This window comes from Sipha flava, unplaced genomic scaffold (genome assembly GCF_003268045.1).
Source record: "Sipha flava isolate LNK unplaced genomic scaffold, YSA_version1 444_pilon_pilon, whole genome shotgun sequence".
Classification (NCBI taxonomy): Eukaryota; Metazoa; Arthropoda; class Insecta; order Hemiptera; family Aphididae; genus Sipha; species Sipha flava.
Genome location: NW_020273180.1, coordinates 3,141 through 25,252, shown reverse-complemented (window position 1 = coordinate 25,252; position 22,112 = coordinate 3,141). Strand labels below are relative to the sequence as shown.

General features: G+C 34.6%; 2 protein-coding genes across 2 annotated transcripts in view; one reads left to right on the top strand and one right to left on the bottom strand.

Annotated features, from left to right (window-relative positions):
- The window catches only part of LOC112689462 (pro-interleukin-16), a 60,802-nt gene extending 43,084 nt beyond the window's left edge, over positions 1–17,718 (top strand). Inside the window, exons 5-9 of the mRNA XM_025563183.1 lie at positions 9,287–11,178; positions 14,612–14,740; positions 14,824–14,932; positions 17,139–17,279; positions 17,364–17,718. Coding sequence (XP_025418968.1) covers positions 9,287–11,178; positions 14,612–14,740; positions 14,824–14,932; positions 17,139–17,279; positions 17,364–17,521 — 2,429 coding nt within the window. The 3' untranslated portion in view covers positions 17,522–17,718. The remainder of the gene's footprint in view (positions 1–9,286; positions 11,179–14,611; positions 14,741–14,823; positions 14,933–17,138; positions 17,280–17,363) is intronic.
- A 1,961-nt stretch (positions 17,719–19,679) lies between these two features.
- LOC112689461 (putative elongation factor Tu-like protein) lies at positions 19,680–21,436 on the bottom strand. Its single transcript, XM_025563182.1, has 5 exons — positions 21,123–21,436; positions 20,687–21,015; positions 20,126–20,621; positions 19,972–20,047; positions 19,680–19,908 (listed from the first exon to the last, which is right to left on the bottom strand). Exons 1-5 carry the CDS (start codon positions 21,256–21,258, stop codon positions 19,680–19,682), a joined length of 1,266 nt encoding a protein of 421 aa, XP_025418967.1. The 5' UTR covers positions 21,259–21,436.
- Positions 21,437–22,112: the final 676 nt, after the last annotated feature.

Here is a 22,112-nt window from a genome sequence, read left to right as displayed (position 1 = left end):
TAATAATAATAATAATAATAATAATAATAATAATAATAATAATAATAGTAATATTTTAAAAATACATTTTTTTTTATCGCTGTTTCTATTATGTGGTGAAGTTCAGATTATCAATCATCTGCGTTTAGTCCCGCACGTATATCGTTAAGCCCACTATATTGATAACCGAGATCAGATTTTGCTTCTGAAAAATCATGACTTAAGGCACTTTAAATTTGGATACATCAAACTTATATAGTTGTTATTATAAAAGTTATTGTGATTTACTATTATTTAATATTTTGAAATGTTCGTTTAATTGTACATAATATTTGATCTTAAGTTTTTGCATGATTATAATTTATAATGATAAATTTACTTTTGTTGATAGTACATGCAAATTAATAAAATAAAAAATGTTAAGTATAGGAAAGGGGGAATGGAAAAAGGTACAGCCAAAATAAAAATAAATGTTCAGAGGGAGACTATTTTTTTAACAAAAACAAGATTGGGGACCTTATTAATCATTCTTGACCATTTTTTTCTTGGTATTGAAAGTGCATATTCAGAAGTGCCCAGGGGTGTAAAAATCTCAAGCCGGACACTGTGCATTCGACAGTGACGTACATATTTTTAGCGCCGGTTGATGGACAAGGTTAAAAGGGTAGCTGCGTCCAGGGCATACGCGCCTGCAGGGGGGGCAAAAAGGGCCATTGCTTCTACTGGGAATTTTTGTTTCAAAACTATTGTTAATTTAATACCACGCATATTAATTATAACATAATTTTATTGAGATCCATTTATAAATTTTAGTAAAATTTATTATATTTTTAGATAATCTAAAATGTAAAATCTTGAAGTATTTATTAGTATACAATGTTTACACATGATTGCATATTGCTTAAAACTATAAATTCTCCCGAGTACTGATTTCTATGGTATTTTATTTTGTTCTCATCTATTTTTAGATACACGTTGCTTTGGCCCTTTGAATTTTAATCTTGCCCCGAGTGGGATTTTAACCTGCGGGCGCGTTTGGTCCAAAGATTCACTATTTTAGTGGACCCACGCCTTTCATGGGATTTAATGATTTGTAAGCCTGTAATTTTGTTTTTGAAGTTAAATAACAAGTATCCGCTGTCATGTGAAAATGGGTATGGTGTTACACTAATATTTAATTTCAATATTATTATATGTTCAGTAGGTACTTATATTGTAATATGAATAGTTTAATCATAATAAATGAATAAACAATAATATTTTGTTGACGCTTTTATGATAAAATATTATATCTATTCTAAGGAAAACAATTTTTACATAAATTATGGAAAATAAAAAATATGTTGTACAAGTAGTAGGGTGCCTTTTTAGCTTCATGACGAAACATTTTAGAACTCCGTGAAAAAATCGACCCCGGGCCCAACAATGCCTCCCGCTTGCGCTACACATTTTTATACCTTTTATATGTTTTGTATCAGATCAATCGGGTCTCGTTGAGATGAAAACACGCGCTTATACAATAACATTCTTTGGCTGTAGCGTTATTGACACAAAAATGCATCGTTGGCGCGCACTGACACGAAGACATTGATCGGCCGCAGAAGTCGGCGGTTTCTCGGACCCTTCCGTGACACGCGTTTTGTCATCACGGTGTGCAATAATGGTATGGCAATGGCCTAGGTGCCAAAGGTCCTAGCAGGAATTTTACGTAGGGCCCAATGAAAAACAAATAAAATATAGATAACGTAACATATAATGTATATTTTACCTTCATTAAACTTACCAACTACCAACTATTGATAATGTCTAACAATAGAGATTATTATTAGTCCAAATTAACAGATTGGTTTATTATCAACGTTCTTTTTACTAATTAAACGGTTTTGTATTATTCTATGAACGATTATAGTGATATGGATTTATAATTTTAATTTTCTCATTAGTAAACGGGGGCCCCAAAAAATATAACACAGCTAGGGCCCAGAAAGGAATTCCTGCTATCCTACTGTGGCCAGGTGGAACCTGGGGACAGTATTGCACTCACGTATCGGACGTACGACGATGCAGCTGCACCGGTGCGTGTGTAACGTCTGCGGTCGAGTTCAGATTACCGGTCGTCGCGTGGCATCCATCCTGCCAGTGAGGCCGGCACGATCGCGAGTCGTCGTCGGTCGACCGCGACAAACGACCCACGGTGACGGCGTTCGCCCGACCGTGTACAGTTGTAAAAACATATTTAATGTCGACGTTATATATATTTACTTGGATATATCAGAGTTTGCCATGGATTAACGAGACAACCACGCAAAATCCAATCTTGCCGGTGAACGCAACTACGACACTTCCATTACTGAGTAGTATAAACTAAATAGTGCAGCAGTACTCAAACTCTTTTGAACCCATAAAATTATCAAGAAAGTAATCTACGGCGTTCCTAAAACCGATAAAGCCAATTTTAAACCATAACTCATAAAAATGATGTATCAATGATTTGCTTTTTTCAATTGTTCCCTTGTATGCCATATTAATACAAAATATTTTATTTTATTTAATTAAAAAAAAAAATCATGATGTAATTACTATTTAGTGATTTTTATGTTTTTATGTGAACAATGTTGTTATTTTTTGATACAGTACTTCAATATTTAGTTCCGTGGAAGAAGATGTATGCGTTTATACACATATTAAGTGTATACAATATTTACGAGAATATTTACGTTACGTATGTATGTAACGAATGCACTAATAACAGTATTTGAATTTGATTTAATTCAAATATGTTCGCTCGTAGTTCTTAAATTACTCTCGCCGAACTCTACCGCAGATCACATCTTAGGAACCGTTGGACTATTATAGTTATATCACGCACTATACTTATATCATTAATACATTTTTAATAATAATAATTAATCGTAAGGTTTGATGGCTTATACGATGAGTGCGTATTAAGTATTTTAAATTCAAAAGCGACGAAAATGGAATAAGCAACGATAGTTATCAATCGGATAAAAATGTAGTAACAATCGTATAATATAGTATATTGAAAATAGATTAAAAATCGGTAAACTGTTGAACAGATAACACTTTTCGCTTTGCGAAATGATTCTCGTGCATTTATTGTGTGACGATAATGCGATTAGATTTTCGTGAAAGTTCACGTGTGGTGTGAAGTTTTTCGGATAATGGTAGTGTTATTTTTGGTACCAAGTACACGTTAAAATATGATACATAGTCAGGTTAGAATTTAAAATATCTATAGGTATTATACGAGTCTCTTTGGAACATTCGTGCCTCAGTAATGTGTGCTCAGTGTCCACGGATATATGCCATTTGTATTTCAGTAGTTATTAAATATTACAGTTTTTTGACATACTGCGGAATCCTAAATTGTAAAGTGTTTTGATTTTTGAAGCTATGGTTTACATACGCACCACCATAAAGTATTGTAAGGGTGGATTTATGGGGGAGGGAGGTGACGTGGTGATCCCCTTAACCATTTTTTTTTTGCAGTTGTATTTAATATTTTTGGTATGGGTATACAGTCATATATATATATATAATACACATATTAACTACCAAATATTATGTAAATATTTGTATAGGTAGTTTGTTTTATTATAATAAATAATATAATGTAATAATAGTTATAATATTCCTATCGACCCCTCCCCTTAAACAAGCTTCAGATCCGTCCCTGAAACATTATATTTTGTTGACTATTTTATACAGTACTTTCCGTTAAAATTTTGGGAGAACGTAATGTGACAATGAAATGTTTTTGAAAGTTCTGCGGTCTACTAAACTGTATAATATTTCCATTTACGTTGCACCCTTGTGTGCATTTCAAAGATTCGTATATAAACGATCTCATTACATAGACGTCCCCAAGTGCACGCGCATATAGTATGGGTACGCATTCAAAACTAGTAAACGCTTTTAATTGCATAGGATTCTCTTGCTATACAATTTATTTCGTACACGAATCTCCGTCGGGGTTGGCAACAGTGCGTGACGAACAACCAATCTGTCGACAAGTCATTGTCGGTAATGGGGCGACAATAAATTCAAATGTTGGCGGCGCACGCAGTAAAATAATAATAACAACAATATTTACAATTGGCAAACTGTAACCATATTTGGTACCTAACACTCGTGCCGACACCTTTCCAAACGATAACGCGTACATTAAGTGTGCATATTATTATTATATTTTTTCATAGTGGGGAGATCGGTCAATATTTTGTAAAATGATTTAATTATCCTTCCACCACTCCCCGTAGTGGAAAATAAAATATGAAATCCGTAAAGGACAAATCGACGGCTATTTAATTCTTTTTTTAACGTTCTACGCGTATAGTAATATTCCATTATCGTTAATAAATATTAATAGCAATAGTAATGATGAAACGGGATCGAAAATATTACAATAACATAATTTAGTAGTACGGTTTTATTAGTAGTAGATATTGTATTATAATGGTATAATTTGGTAGAACGTGCGTACACTGTAGCGTACGTAATCGTCTTGCACGAGTTGCAAAGCGGTAAACGCGCCGATGTGCGCGTTCTAACATTTGATCTCTCCTCTAAAACCGATTATTAAATAACTTATAAGAATATTTTTGTTGTTCTATGCGCGAGGCACTGCGCTTACAAATCTAATATTCCGTCAGAAAACGTAATAATAATGCATGCATTCTGCACACTCCTGCGCATGTGGACCCGTTTCGCAGCCACCCATGTATGCGGGTATTTTAAGTACACAACGTTTACTAACGTTATGCAGTTACTCGTAAACACACCGAACTCACAACACGTACACAAGAATGTATAATATTATATCTATTTTCTTCTTGTTGCACGCACACGCACACGCACGGATATGTATGTGTTATTTCCACCATAGACATGGAACCACGTTAAGTTTTCAAAGTTATCGTGTTCTGTATTACAATAATAATAATAATGCGTTTATAATGTCCGTGTGATTCGTTGAGTTCGAGATTGCGTTTAGTCGTGTTTTTTTTTTACTGTTTATGCAAAACGAGCGAACGGAATGATTGCCATACGCGCGAGTACGATGAAAATGGAAAAATAATGACATTTTATAGCTCAGCCGTAGTAGTACGACGACGGCCACCGTGACGCGTGACGCGTGACGATTACAAAACGTGAACAATATATTTTATTGCACGCTGCACCTATACCGCGATTTATTAGTAAACAATACGAGTGCTTAAATGTGATACATAGTGTGTGCAATATAATTGTATCTAAAGTCGTAGCAAATGTCTGCAGCCGCGATCAAAATGCGTGGGCACGGATTTTTTTAGTCTATAATCCGATCGTTAATTAGATCGCACACGTTTATTACAGCGGTTCTACGCGCGTACGGAACCCTATCCGAAGAGAAACGGTTTTGCTCGAACTTACGATTGCGCAGATTGCCCATATTACACAAATATTATTATACATACTCCAAGCACATGTATGATGTACATTATATGTTATAGTATACATAGTAGATGCGCGTATATGTATGTATACGAGTGTATACCGTACGCTGGTGCTAGTTTTATTCCTTATAATTTTTTTTCCTTCTTCTTACCGTCTCCCCTCGAGTACACATAAATATACGCATAGTGTTTTACATTATGCATACGTTGTAAATCAGGTTTGCAATAATCTGGTTCACGTTCAGTCGGAAAATAATTACTCGGATACCTTATCGTACGTCGGCGGGGCGTACCACTGCGATTTATACAATAGCCGCCACACATCTTCACTCTGACGGTTTTTTAATTTTTATTTTATTTCATCGAACACTAATCTATATACATACATATACATATATATATACAATGCTTGAGTTTAAATGCAATTGTGAAGGTCGCTGAAGCCGCTCGCACCACGTGTCTTTACTCAAGAATAATATATACATTTTTTTCCCAACTTAAAATCTCGACGTGGGCGTAATTGTTGGCCATAATTTACCGCGGTGACAATGAGTGTCGTGCGCTGCTCTTCGTCCACTCCGATTCACTTGTACAATAAAAGTATAGTAAATTGTATATATATATATATATATATATATATATATATATATATATATATATATACTTATGGCAAATGCAAATGAACTGCCGCGTGAAAAACATTTGCTTCCGGCTCGAAAAAAAAATGCGAACGATTCATTAAAAATCAATTGATTACATTATTGTATCGATAATGATATGAGATCGTCAAATTTGCAAGAAAAATATTACTGCGATCAGTCTTTGCTAAATGGGTATCGTGTTGTGGGGGTATACATGTATACGTTTTCATACTATGTACAATGCGTATTGCGATGGAAGGCGAATAAATAGCTGGCCGTAACTAATACGCGAGGGGGACGCCGAACCCGAGCCTACGTACAAATCTTGATCCCCTCCAGACGCAGCTTTGTGCGTCTGCAAATGTTTTGATGAATACCTCTCTCTACGTTATAATAACTAACGCTGATTTAATATTTAAATGGGTTATTTATTTTTACATTACTTTAAAACTTCATATGCAACATTATACCATTAACATGAATGTAGTGTAATAAAATGAAATCAAGTACGCGCATATAATTATTGTATGGTATTAAAATGTTGACACCAAAGATTAAAATATTGTTTCTAGTTTAATAAACAGCTATACAAACGATTTAAAAAAAAATTCATGAGAGGATATTATAATCAATATTACTTGTACATAATAATCTATAAAGCATTTTTGGTAACTCATTAATATAGTTTAATTATTTTTGGTATCGGTTTAACTTTAATACATTTCGTAATTATTTTTCCCTATCATTGTTTGTCGGACATTATATATATTTCAATTTTCATTCTATGTAAATTATAGTTACATTTAAAAATGGACAAGATATACATGTATTATAAATTCACCTATTTAAATAAATACATTTAACCATTGCTTGTAATTTTTAACGACATAACACTGAATTTTGAAATAATTAAAATTTCCATATTATAAAATATTTTCAATGCACTAGACCGCAGGTTATAGCCTCAGTTTATATATATATATATATATTCTTAATCGTACGATTTATCATATTATTCTTTACTTGTACTTACTGTTACTTATTGTGTGATTTAATTTTAATAAATATTTGTTGATTCATCAAATCCATTATTTCGCAGTTTATAAAATATTATTCTCTATAAGAATATTACTACATAAAATCATTTTTGTCATAGACTCCCCTTATTAGATTTTGATATATAATTAAATAAATATAAATTACCGTTCTTATGGAAAAATCGTAAATTGTGAGAAATTACTGTTTCTTGATATTTTATTATGATCATTATCCCATTATTGAATTTAATGTTATTCGTAAAAAACAATGATTGGTGACTAACGACCGTATCGTATTTTTCCAATTTTTTAAAAACAGTAAATTACCAAATTTTAAGTATTTTAAAATAACTTCTGAGTATTAGAAAAAAAATACATGTTATTTTTAAATATATACTATCTAATATACTAATACGAGAAATATATACATGTATATGTCTATCCTGCATATTAGATAAATAAACGAATTTACTGTAGTAGATACTGGATTCATTTTTTAGGTATGCTTTTTAAAATCTTATTAGCACGTTGACTGCCACGAACTCATCGGTGGTATCATTAGGAAGTCTTTATCTCCGTTAAATAGTTCTGTATTATAATTTTTTTGTACATTATGTTCTATATTTTTATTTGTTTTTAATAATTTGTCGACAATTGTTTTATTATATCGAATCTGAAAAAAAATAGCAAACCAAAATATACTCGTATTCAGTGTTTTACTCCGTTTAATTTTTCGATGTTTTGTACTCCCATTGTCAGTTTTATACATAACCACGCGAGATATTAAGTTTTTGAAAACAAATTACTGATCGTCAAATTGCAAGTAAACCTCACCTAAAAGCTACTATTTATGACACTTTATCCAGTATAAATCTAACTATCAACATCGGTGTGAGAATTCCTAATGTTTATGCGCAGCCAATGAAAATGGTACTTGCATTGCGAGCACATCATCAACCATGGTTATGTACACGTGTTGTTCTTCGCAATGATGAGTTTTTCGAGGGTTACTACATCGATGATTTTTTTTCGTCTGTAAAACAATCTTAAACGATATTCCAACAGTCCGACACTTACATGAGCATGTTTTCGTAAAGCCGTGTCGCGGATTGTATGTTGCTGCCGCCATCGTCGAGGCAACGCATCTGGTATAATTAATGGACGACCAACCGTCTTCTTCTTCTTCATTTGTCTCGTTTTGACAACGACTATTGCACAAACGACTTAAGACATTATTATGTCTATTTTATTTTTATGAAGGACCACTACTGTTATGAACGTGGGCGTAAGTATAGATGCGTTTGTGTGTATGTGTAAGTGTAGGCATAGAAGAGGAGGATGAACTTTATACAGTATTTCCATCATATTTGAGTGTGCGAGACTTTTGTCCTCTTCGATGCAGAGTACGTTTGAATCTGGCGCCGCTGCCGCCGTAATGGCATGTAATACAAATACTGAAAAAACAATAATATTGTTGTACATTTGTACGGAGGCGTTAAATGAAAAAAATTAAAATAATATTTATAATATTATTTTAACTTTACTATAGTACATATTTATCATGCACAGATGAGTTGACGTTACGCAGTTGTGCGTACATTTTAGTGGTTCGTATAGAACACAAAATACGAAAAAAATAATTAAACTACGACGATCGCGTGCTAGAATCATGCGAGGCGAAAATACACGTTTAAATAATTCAAAGTAACATTACTAAATAAAACGGTCTTTGAAATTCTACTTCTAAGAATAATTAAACTTGATTGATTAAGTCTTATTTCAAATAGGTGTATTATATATTTAAAACTATAAAAAAAAAAATGCGCCTGCTTTTATACGGAAATGTTTGTAAGAAAAACAAAAATATAAAGCGATTTATTATCTTTTCAAACTTTTGAAGTATTTAAAAATAATTAAAACCACGTTTAACTTTTAGTTTAATCACCATTTTTATAATCTCTACAGCAAACCGCCATCTGTAAAATGACTATATATAAAAATCGTTGTCGTTGTATCACGTGATGTTACCTTTTAATATAATATTATTAGTATAATATTTTATGTTCACCTAAAAACTACGAATGTATACGATACAATTCCAAATGTTTTACCATACTCGCGGTCTTAATATTTTCGGCTGAGCTATAACGTTTTTCTCGTTTATGTTGCACAGACATCGATCGGGAGAGTAACGCGGCTTCGGTCGGACCGGCGGACCTGACGTTCGGCTGCGAACTGAATCGTCCGTCAGTGGTGACGGCCATGAAGTCGTCGTGCAGCGTGGCGGCCACGGAATACGGCAGAACGGACTCGGAAACGGACTCGGAGGGTTCGAGACACATGATGGCGGCTCCGGCTAGAAGATCGAGTTCGGGCAGAACGGACGAGGTGTGCAACCGAAGCGTGCGCGACAAGATAGCAATGTTCTCGCGGGCTACCGCGGCCGGCAGCAGCGGTGAGAAAAAGGACCCGTCACCGTCGTTGTTGTCCACCTCTTCGGCGTACTCTACGGGATCGCCGGACTCGTCGCCAGCCACATCACCGAAGGCTGCGTACAGCACGCTGTCGCGCAAGCCCGAAACCCAGTGGCCGGTGGCGCACCGGTACCCGGAGGCCGCGCCGCTGTCGCCGCTGGGCGCGGTCGCGGACCACAGGCGCTCGCAGAGCCTAGTCGAGCAGCCATACAGCAAGTACTTCAACACGATGAACGCGTACGCGGAGATGGGACGATCGTCGTTGAACGCGCTCATCGAGCAACGTCGGCGCAGCATGTCCAAACTCCGCGGACTGGTCATCCCGGAGAAGGTGCCCGATGACACCGGGGCTGCGAGTGGCGCGCATGGCGACGTCGCCGACGACCGCCCACTACTACATCGGGCCGTCATCCCCGACCTGCCGTTGGTGGTCAAAAGCTCGAGGCCGCGTGACCACAGCGACCGCGACGACAACGAACGCGTGGACGGTGGTCGCGACGAAGCGGCCGTACTGTGTCCGCCGACCAAGACTTACGTTAATGGGCCACCGCCGGTGATGGGCACGGTGACTAGGTACGCGAATCCCGTAAAAACGGTTGCGCGACAGCCACTGATAGTCGTGCCGGCAGTCCCGGCGCTCCGGGAACAGCGACACCCTTCGCCTCCGGAACAGCGGCGTCCGTCATCCGCTTCTTCTTCGCCATCGTCCTCGTCCTCGTCGTCGTCGTCATCGTCGTCGTCATTGAACTCGAGCCGCGAGGAGCTCAGGCACATACACGACGAACGGCCGCCGTCCTCGGTTAAGTCCAAGACTTCGTTCAAAACGGATAGCGACGAAGACTCTGCGCTCAGCTCGAGCCGGTCGAGCACGTCGCTTCAGCAGTATTCGCCAGCCTCGTCCCCGCCGCCGACGGCGACCACTCAGCCACCACTACCGCCCTTGCCGTCCTCGTCACCGCCGCCGCTGGTAGCGAGCACGTCCAACGTCGAGCCGGGCAGACGGGTGCTGAAGGCCGAGAGCGTGGAGGCCATCAATCGAAAGAACGTACTGTGCTCGGCCCGGATCAGCAGCGGCAAACCGGAATTGCTTCAACAGCAGCAACAGTACCCGACGACCGGTAACCATCACGTCAAGACTGAGTACCACCATCACCACCAACACTTGGACGGCGTTGGTTTGTCACTCAAGGCCGCCGCGAAGACCGTGTTCGCGACCGGGGCCTTCAACAACCCGACCGGCGGCGGTGGTAACCGTTACACGCACAACCGCATGTCGTCCATGGAGTCAACGACCAGCGATGATTCTTCCATGCAGTACACGGTCAACGCCGAGCCGTTCGGCAGCATCAGCTCATTGGCCTCGTCCACCAGCCTGATATCGCAACAGGAACTCCAGCAGCTCATCGACGATGCGAACCAGACGCTCGAGGACAACACCATCGGCAGTACCGGTACCAGTATCACTGCGATCCCGCCGGCTGTCCCACTATCCTTCGAGGTGATGGTCGTTATACTGCACCGAGACATGGCCACCAGCAGCGTGGGCATCACGTTGGCCGGCGGTGCCGATTACGAGACGAAAGAGATAACGGTAAGTGCGTTACATCGTAATCCGGCGGTGTGGACGAACCGTCAGAAATTTTTACATACCCATCCCACCTCGAAAGAGCCGGGATTAATGCGGTTAGGCTCTGAGCTAACCCGTCTTTGGAGGCTCGAATGTTATAAGTAAATAATAAAATAAATTCTTATGCGTAAATGCCTAATGATATGTTGTTGCTACGAACTAACGACAGAGATGGGCTTAGAAGTAGCTGGATAGACCTCGGTGACTTGCATTGGGCATTAGCCTTTTAGAATCGTATTGCGGCTCGGTAACGGTCATCCTCGAACGCTTCGGCGTCATCGGCCCATGAATTCTCTGCGTCTCATAAATAGCTCCTAGAGTCAATATACTGCACGCTGTCCCAGGCAATCCCTGATGCAACTTGATGTAGTAAGATGACATCGCTGATGTGATTTGTAAAAATATAAAACATTAGTAATTGCAGCCGATACGATTATCATTGTTCTCCCGGAACAAGCAATCAGATGACTTATGGTGAAAAAACTCGCCATTGTAATGCGTAATATTATTTACGTACTACGGATAACAGATTAGCTGATATTTTGTGTCATAAGTGACGCATTTTTTTTTGTCCATACAATCAGTAAATTTTCATTTGCTAATTTTTTCCATATATTTGAATAAAATAGGCAACATTATTGCGATTAAGTTAACGCGTGAAAAACAGAACCTATATGTATTAGATTCTAATATCACAATAATGTTGCCTATTTTATTTCGAATATATGGAAAAATTAAAAATTAAATCTAATAATTAAACTGTCATAATTACGTTACATAGTTACGTTTTAGTAAACAATTTATTAAGTACTACTTCAAATTACGAAGCAAAATAACCGGAGATCGAACCTTCAGTTTTAAATTATGTGGTGGCTTGCCTGATAAATCCAATGAGTTTAAAAACTCTGTTGGATAATTTACAGCTTCAGTAGCATCGCAAACTGTATCAATAGATTTGTATGACACTAAATCTCCTTGTAACAAATGTTGTATCTTGAGATTCAATTCGTTGTCATCCACATTTTTTGCTGCTAAAATTGCTCTTTCTGCCAGCCACTCATGATTTGTGTATTGTCTGTGTACATTAGGAAATATCTGGTCAATGAGAGCATTTTGTGAATCAATGATTGTGCAGAAATCAGTCAGTAATTTTATACATCCCGTTTCATCTGTCGTGACTTTCCCATCATCGATATCTAAGAATTCTTTTGAGAATCTTCCACACGCAGCTTTTTTTGATTGAATCGCAAATATCGAAATCGTGCGATGTGTATAATAATTCTTCGAATTAATATTTTTGTTTATTTTTTGCGCTTGTTGCGGTATCTTGTTGTTTAATATTTATGCAACATCCGTGATTTAATACCAAAAATAAAATTAATATTTTTTAAATAGTTTTTAATAGTTTTTTAATAGTTTCATTTAATAATTCATTTTCAATTATACAGTTATCGACCGGGTCAAAAATTATTAAATTAAACTACAATTTATTAAACAATAGCATTTTTCCAACAATTTTTTTCATAAAAATTTTCTCCTGGAAATTACGAACAATTAAAAGAAATTTGAGCTTAATCGGCCCAGCTCTTCTCAATTGATGAAATGTTATACATTTTTGGCTAATAACATTTTATTTTACTTTTTTCGATCATTTTAAATCATTCTATAGAGTTTATTCCTTTGAAAATGTTGTCGTTTCAACTTTCTATTTTCATTAATTTCATGATTAATGGTTTTTAAATTTTTTTTTTTTTAGTTTACAGGAAAATAGTGTATACTAGTCAGAAGACAAGATAAGATAATACCAGAATTATATAAATACACTTATATTTTTGTGAATCAAAGAAATAAATATTAAAAATGAAAAGGTTAATGAAAATAAAAATTTCAAACGTCAACATTTTCAGATGATCAAACTATAAAAAAGAGTTACTTTAAATTTTTTCGAAAAAAAAAAGAGTAAAAAATAGTTTTATCAAAGTGTTTAAAAATACAAAATATGAACCCTTATAGTTCTTATTCCATTTGTCGTAAAAAAGAATCCTAGTTTTTCTCAAAATCTAAAACAGAATTTAATTTTTTTCATTGCTTCAGATGTCTTCATGGAACACCGCTTGTGTGTAGTTAAAATATAATATACTTGTTTCTCATTGCCTTACCGATGATGATCATCGAGTTTCCATGTTATGTCAATAACCCCTGACGGTTGCCCAAACCGACTATTATTTCGAAATTTTATGTCGGGAAACATTATTTCAGCTTGACGGATTTTTTTTTCTTCTTCCGTGACTTCGGCCTTCAAAAACATGTCATCCAACAAATTTGCTTCCAAGTTTCTCTATCTAAAACTAACTCCTTCCAATCCATTCCTGGTCTCACCTTCTCTATGTCCTCATTGATCCTATCTTCCCAGCGTAACCTCTGCCTTTCAAGTTGTCGTTTTTCTTGTGGTAAATTCTCTTGTACTATTTTAATCAATTACCCTATTTTTCTCCAATAATGAGCTGCCCATTTCAGTCTTCTTTTAGTGATATCATCTTTAATGTTTGATCTTTGATATAAATCCTGAAGTTTCTTGTTTTTACGTAATCTCCATTCACCTGTAGGTTCGTCTATACATGGTCCATACATTTTCCTCAAGGTCCAAGTTTCCGAACCATATGTCACCACTGGCTTGATAAGTGTCTGGTATATTTGGGACTGCAGATTTTTTAAGATTACTCTAGATCTTAATAACTTTGTCAGGCCAAAATAACATTTATAGGCAGCTTGTATTCTAGCTTTTATTTCCGTGCCTATTATTATTATTTTATTATTATTTTATTTCCGTGCCAAGGTATTTGAACTGCTGCACTCTTTTGAATTTGTAGTTTTCGACTTCTAGGACCTCGTTACGACAGCCTGTTTGTTTATGTCTTTACACTACCATATATTCAGTTTTCTCAGAGTTAATCTCTAGGTCTACACGTTTAGCAGCATCTATGAGTTTTTTTTATTATTTGAGTTTATCTTTGCTTTCTGCCATCAAGACAATATCGTCTGCATATGCTAATATTCCAATGTTATTTTCTCCTAGTTTTACTCCTTCCTTATCTAGAGTTGCTTTTCTAACTACTTTTTCTAATACTATGTTAAATAAACATATTTTAATATTTTAAAAAAATTATTTTAATAATAAACATTTTTATTTTTTTATTGCTATTAAAAAGTTAAATTATAAAAGCCGTAACCGCTCATCAAAATTTTGTCCACTCTATCAAACCGTAGATAATTTTTTATAATTTACCTACAAGATATGTCAAAGTACAGGTTTGTGTCACGATCGCTTCCTGTTTGAAATACTCGCGTATAGCTCGTGTACCGTTTAAGAATGTTGAACTTCGATTGGTGTCCACAGGTGTATAAAGTGTTGACCGGAAGCCCGGCGGACAAAGACGGCCGTATCCGGAAAGGCGATCGCATATTGTCGATAAATGGCAAGAGCATGAAAGGGATCACGCATCGGGAATCGTTGGCAATACTCAAGGTAAGTATTCAACCCGAAACCAATCACCAACGAACGTTAATATTTATTGGTCGGGTGTGGTCTTTTTTTTTTTTTTGTTATAGGCCCCTAGATCTGAAGTAGTGCTGGTGATATCTAGATGCAAATCGGACACAACCGTCGAATCTGTTGGACCGCCTCTGTCTGTCAACCAAGTGACTTCGGCCAAAAATGGTAATAATAAAAGCGATGTTTAGCGATAATCACTCGACGTCTTTTGCAAAAATAAACCAACGAATAAGTGTTTTTATTGCGTTCACAGTGAACAATAATATAAAATAATTGGGCGTTTAAGTCTCCAAAAAGTGTATAAATTCCGTAAGGAGTTTTACAAAGATTTAATTTTAATCTACTCTTTAATATGCAATACAAGTTAAATTGAACGTTTCGTTCTGATAATTTATAATCTTTAATATTACATTATAATGTGTAGCCCATTTTCACTCCCAATTTTTCACATTAAACTGTTCAAATGCCATATGTATAATCATGTACTTTTTGCATGAGCACTCTTATCACTATCAATGCGAGCAGGTACGTCTGCAGAAGCCTGTCTAAACATGACATTTACAGAGACGACTATCATATATTACTTGAACACACCAAGATCACAAATATTTATCAAAAATTAAAGCCGAGTAACAAACGAAATCCTTACAATACAGTTTATCATCTTGATCAATGGTGTGCCTTAAATAGGAATCCTTTGGTGTCGGCAGCCTCATTCTTTTGTGGTTAAAGTACTATTTCACATTAAAAAAACGATACGATTCTGTAAACATCAGGGCCGCCGCCTGAATGAAGACAACAGGACCATTTTGCCTCAGGTCCTAGTCAATGAACATTCAAAGGGGGCCCCCTTAAAGTCCAGATTGATTAGAAATACTAGGCGTTACCCATTAAAGATTATTGATTTTAATATATTATTTCTAAACTATTTTTCTTTATGAAATATTAATAAATTTAATTAAATAAAATTCACTTAAATTTATATTTAAGCGCTATTATACAAGCTGTATTTTCAATTATTTTAATCTCTAAATTGTTATAATTGTAATTTATTATGGTTATTGCCGGAGTGTGAAAATGATATAATTTTATACACATTTACGTAGTTATTCGTTATTGCAGGTGTAGACACGACAACATCCAAGTTCTTATTTTCTATGACTGTTTATAAATTATCTAGGAATAAATTTTATTTTTATTTAATGTTGCAACTGGTAATGCATTTCTGAGAAGTTATTAAAAATGTAATTAATTGTATCGATGCATTTAAATAGTTTGATTGGTTGAGGTTTGGAAAATTATATTTACCAACATTTTTTGAACTTGGTGTATATTTTTTTTATCATACTCGTATATCATTATGATTGTAAGGGTCCCTTGAATTTGCCCTAAACTCCAAGAATCCTTAGAATGGCTCTGATAAACATTACAATTTTCGAATACTCTACTAGTGCCGTCTAAGGTGTGATGAATTAATGTATTTTTTTGTCATTGCTTTACTGATATGAACATTTTACTCGAGTCAACTTTCCTACCAACTGCCTTTTCCAATTGATAGATTTTCATTTTTCCTGGGATTCGATTCAACGTTTTGACCTCGTTCTCAACATCGAAAAGTACCACATTGTATGCTTTTCCAGGAACTTTGATTCCTTTTTATATACTTCTGTTATTCCTAAGTTCTCTACGTGAAAATGTTTATGTTATATCTGACTCAAGTATTTATTTTATCATGTCTCTGATATTCACCGAACATAAATTGGCAGATTCCCCGAGATCCTATAGGGTTCATCAAATATAACATTTTAATTTTTACTTCTGCTTCCTGTCTATACACTTTTTACTTTGATAAGTACAATCCGAGCATTTTTAATATACAAAGTTATGTATACATATTATGTGTAATCGATATTTTATCTGATGTCCTTACTAGGAAACTTACATACCTTTCTATCTAATTTCTTACTCGCACAGTGATTCATTACACCCAAGGCTCATAATAATAATAATATAATAATAAAAAAGAATAAATATTATTAATTTTTAATTACATAGGTAATGAAAGAAATAGTCATCCATTAATATTTTCGTATGTAACATTTCAATAAAAATAAAACCCATGTATCCATTACTTATTATTTACGACGAATCATTTCCGATTAAAATATATGATAACGATCCAAGTGGTGTGAACAATTTCTAGGCATTAGCAACAGTATAACTTAATAATAGTAACTACGTTCACGAGATTAGTTGTGATACATATTCTACCTATAGGATGTAAAAAATATAAAGACCAATATGTTATAGACATAAAACCAAAATATATCGCTCTCGACATAACATTTATTTTTACTTTTTATGCTTACAGACGTAGTTAAAAACCGCGTGTACGGACCTCCAACCATAGTGATGTTGTCCAAAGACGGTTCTGGATTGGGCTTTAGCTTAGAAGGCGGTAAAAATTCACCTATCGGCGACCAGCCACTGACAGTGAAAAAGATATTCACCGGTTAGTATAATATTTCAGCTTAATAGTGTTATGTTAACGTAAGATGATGGTTGTACCGTCCTGATATCGATTTTATGCATTTAGGCGGGTGCGCAGAACAGTGTGGACAGATATTGGCTGGAGACGAGCTGGTGTCTGTGAACGATATAGACGTGACCGGCATGTCGCGTACGGAGGCATGGAATCTAATGAAGAGGCTAGTGAGTGGCACTGTTACTCTCTGCATACGGCACGTGGTTTGAGCACAAGTCATTATTATTTTTATTACGGAGACAGTTAAAAATACAATTTTTTATCATAAAATCATACCTAACTTAAGAAATAAAATGCAACAAAAAACGATTAATAGCAAAATGTGTTATAATTGTCTATAGTCTTTATTACCATATTTGTAAAATACAATTTCTAATAATTACATTTAATAAACAATATAACTAAATTATTGTATAAAAATATCGTTTGTGTATGGTTAATGTTTAATTTAGTTTTTATATGGTTTCATTTTATATATTGTGCCATTGTGATTAGTGTTAAATATATTTTATAATATATTATTATTATTATTATTATCATAGTTATTGTTATTATGTTACCGAAGAAGTTAACAATCTGACATTACTATTATGCACAAGACATAACAATTTAATGATGCTACAAAAACCAAAATGCTTTACTCATTGTACCACCAAAGTAAAAATCTAGGTCGAAAAATATTCAATTAATTGTTATTCCATTTATAATGACTTTTAATTAAAACTTAAGAATTTTCGCACAATTTCAAGCTTAGGAAATTTTTACTGGTATATTTCATACTTCATAATATGTAAAAAATGTTTATTTGAAATATGTATTTAGATACAAAACCGTAAAAAAAAAAAATATAAATCTTATAACACATAATAATCGTTAAATAACATATTAAATTATTTAAAATATTTGAATTTATTAAATTAATGACATCAGATACATTATTTGGGATTAGGCAGACACATATTGCGTACACTTGATTCACTCAATGATAAATATTATATAAGACCAACATATCAATGAGATAAAGCTATTGATACTATCTTATTTATCTCCACGACTAATAGTAATCATAAATTTGTTAGCTTTTATTTTTATATTTAATTTGTAATGATTGAGGTAGCAATTAAATGTCAATAAAAATGTTTTTCAGGTATTCCATTTGTCATTGGGAACCATAACGAATGGAATACCTGGAGGGCTGAAAAATACTAAATAAATTAAAGAGTAAGAGTTGTCAAGATAAAAAAGATTCTATAAAAGCAGGGATACAATATAGGATCCATAGAATGTAACTGTTGAACTGAATAAATAGAATTGGATATATGAAAAGCATACATTTATATAGGATATAATACTTATTATGCACTTTAAACTCAAGAACATGAACATGAACATGCAAAAATATCATAAATACAAAGGACGTGATGACCTGGATTTTTTAGTAATTATTTAATAATTTTTTTTCTTTTATTATGTATATTAATATATTATAATTGGCAAACCTGGCTCAAACGTTTTCTTACACTTAGGCAAACTTAAGTTTTGTCGCCCCTTACATGTAAATATTACATCATATATTATTTTACATAAACAATACTAAAATAGACTTAATTCTGAGTTCATTATATTTATTTAAGTAAAATTAACAATTCATTAGATTAATACATTTGTAAACAAGTAAACTACTACTAATTTAAATAAAACAAAACAGTTTTTTTGAGTCTTATTTTTTACTACACATAATTTTATATGAATAGGTACTAGTAAATGTAATATTTTTTTTTAAAACTATCCATAGTTTAAAAATGTTAAATTCCGCCATAGGCATGGGCCTGTGTTGCCTACCCCTTGAGCTGGGACTGATCATTGGTAGTTTTTTTAGTTAAAACAAATTAAAATAGTTGATATTTTTTTTAAAAAAAAAGCAATAAATAATTAAAAAAAAGTAAATATGAACAAATTGGTTGTAGACATAAAATAATTTACTTTCACTTAGCAGACTATTTATTAAAATATCTGTTAATTTATTCTGAATAATTTTTTGAAGTATTATACAAATATTACCATGGTTATTCATAAATAGTATTTTACAGGGCATCATTCTCATTCATCGGTAATTGGTATAATTGAAATTTTTATAAAATTGTTTATTCGTTAAATAAAATAATATTGTTTAAATATGGTTTGCTTGAAACCTAAATAATAATACTGTACAATAAGAACACAATAATTTATTTAAATTTATAATCAATGATCATTGTACCTTAAACAGTCATAACAGTAACATAAATTAATATATTACATATCATTTTATAAAATATAATATCTACAGATAAACAAATACATTAATAAAATTGTTTATATGATTTTTTAACTATTTTCAGAAATTTTTTGCTCAAAATTTACTTTACTTAAATTATTTTTAGTTACAATAACATTTGACAAAAATTTAGTAATAATACCAGTAGCTACGGTCCTTTCGTTTTCTCGAATAGTAAATGGTTGTCCAATATCCATAATCATTTTATTTAACAGTATGATTTTTACATCACCATGTTCTCCAGGCATTATCATGGGCACTGCTGGATCCAAATCAATTCTAAGGAGGAAGAATAAATATTAATAAAATTATTAAAATAAAGTTAACCAACAAGCAACATACCTGCAAACAATATTCCATGTATGACTAAATAACTGTTGTTGATAGTTAGACATAATTGGTTTTGATCGTCCACCCTCTGAGCGTAAGAGGAAATAAATAGTTGCTTTAAAATGGTTTTTTAGTTTATATGTATTAACTGGACATAATATCATACCCTTACGGAGTGATTTAGGTTTTATGCCTCTCAACAGTATACCAACATTTTCACCTGCTTTGGCGTATGGTACAGATGTTTTGAATATTTGAATATCACCAATAGATGTAGTTATTTTTTCATCAAATCCTAGCAAATCAATTTTATCATTTTTTTTTACCGTTCCTTTTTTTATGGTGCCAATGACGACTAACCCTCGACCAGGTACAAGTAAAAAATTATCAATGGGTAAGAAAAACGGAGACGTAAAGTCTCGTTCTGGGGTTGGTATATAGGAATCGACAGCATCCAAAAGCTTCCGTACAGATTGTTCTCCGAATTCAGATGTATTGCCTTTCAGTGCGAGAAGAGCAGAACCTACAATGCATGGAATTTCATGACCATTAAAACCAAAGTCGGTAAGCAATTCTCGTATCTCAAGCTCAACTAGTTCAATAACTTCATTATCGATGATGTCGGCTTTATTAATGTACACTACAACATGTTTAACACCAACCTGAAACAAATGGAAGGAAAACATTTGTACATAAAATAAACAGACGAAACGAACTTCAACCATACCTGTTTAATCAATAACAAGTGTTCACGCGTTTGGGGCATCGAACCGTCCGTAGCGGCAACCACTAAAATAGCACCGTCCATTTGAGACGCTCCAACAATCATGTTCTTGACAAAGTCCGCATGGCCAGGACAGTCAACGTGGGCATACTTGCGTTTGACAGTTTCATAGCCAACGTGTGCTATGTTAATGGTAATACCTCTAGCCTTTTCTTCGGGCGCCTTGTCGATCTGGTCGTAGGCAACGAACTGTGATAAGCCGTCCTTCTCGAGCACCTTGGTGATGGCCGCCGTCAGTGTAGTCTTGCCATGGTCCACGTGACCGATCGTACCTGTTTCGCACGGCAACGTATAACATTATGGCAAATTTACGTTTAATGATCACATAGGGTTGCACAGAGCATAAAACGGGTGCAGTGTCAGTGCTTGTCCGACCTACCGATGTTGCACGCCGGTTTGGCCGCACCGCTGTACGGTCGTAACGTTGCGGTCCGGTTGACCTTCAGGAAACGGCCGTAGAGGAATATCGTCTTGCACCACGTCGTGTTCAACGAGCACAACGATTTCACAATCATCTTGACGCCTAACTCGCGATGGAAAACGTTTCCGGCGTTCGACGCACCGGGAAACGCTTACGATAACGTTGTTGATATCCGCACCGTTATCAGGTGGAAATCATGATAGCACTGATGATAACGGCATCCACTGCACATAGTTCCGTCCGCACTATATAAAATAAGCATAGTGTACATTGTTAGAGAATCTACTGAAAATACTGTTCTACGATTGGTTCCACAGATATATGTATATATATATAAATATCTGTGATTAGCTCTAATCCCAATGAGATAATGACTTTGCTATCAATTATCTGTTATCAGTTATCAAATTAAATAATACAATTATGATTTTCTCGATAGTTTAAATACAGAAAAGAGCGTCTTACAAGGTTGTTATTATGTTTAGGTTTATTAATTTAGTAATATATGGCAAATTACACATGATACATGTCTGAGAAAATTTAATATTGATAATACTGTAATTATTAAAGGTTCGGTATAAAATTTTTTTTTCTGTACAAAATATTATTATTAACAGTCTTATTTTATACGAGAACCACTTATTTCATTAGAAGTGATCACACTCAACATCAGTTTTTATATATAATACATATGCCGGCATATTTTTTTTCTGCTATTTTGTGTCATTTATATTTTTACCATACATGATGACTTGATTATATTTCTTTAAAACATGGAGCCTGCATTAATCAGAATCTTATATATATATATATATATATATATATATAATCGTACACAACCCCATCGATTGTGTATTATTTTTTTTTGTTTTCTATACACATAGATCCTACCGACTGCTCCAAATTATGTTGCGTGCGGGCAATCGTAAAGATGAAAATGTGATAGGA

What these genes read in the sequence shown, in the direction of transcription:
- LOC112689461 (XM_025563182.1), bottom strand. Translation starts at nt 21,258, where the DNA reads ATGATTGTGAAATCGTTGTGCTCGTTGAACACGACGTGGTGCAAGACG. An exon ending in ACCTAAATCACTCCGTAAGG is followed by an intron (nt 20,048 to 20,125) that starts GTATGATATTAT and finishes TCTTACGCTCAG; the next exon opens with AGGGTGGACGATCAAAACCA. An exon ending in ACATGGAATATTGTTTGCAG is followed by an intron (nt 19,909 to 19,971) that starts GTATGTTGCTTG and finishes CTTCCTCCTTAG; the next exon opens with AATTGATTTGGATCCAGCAG.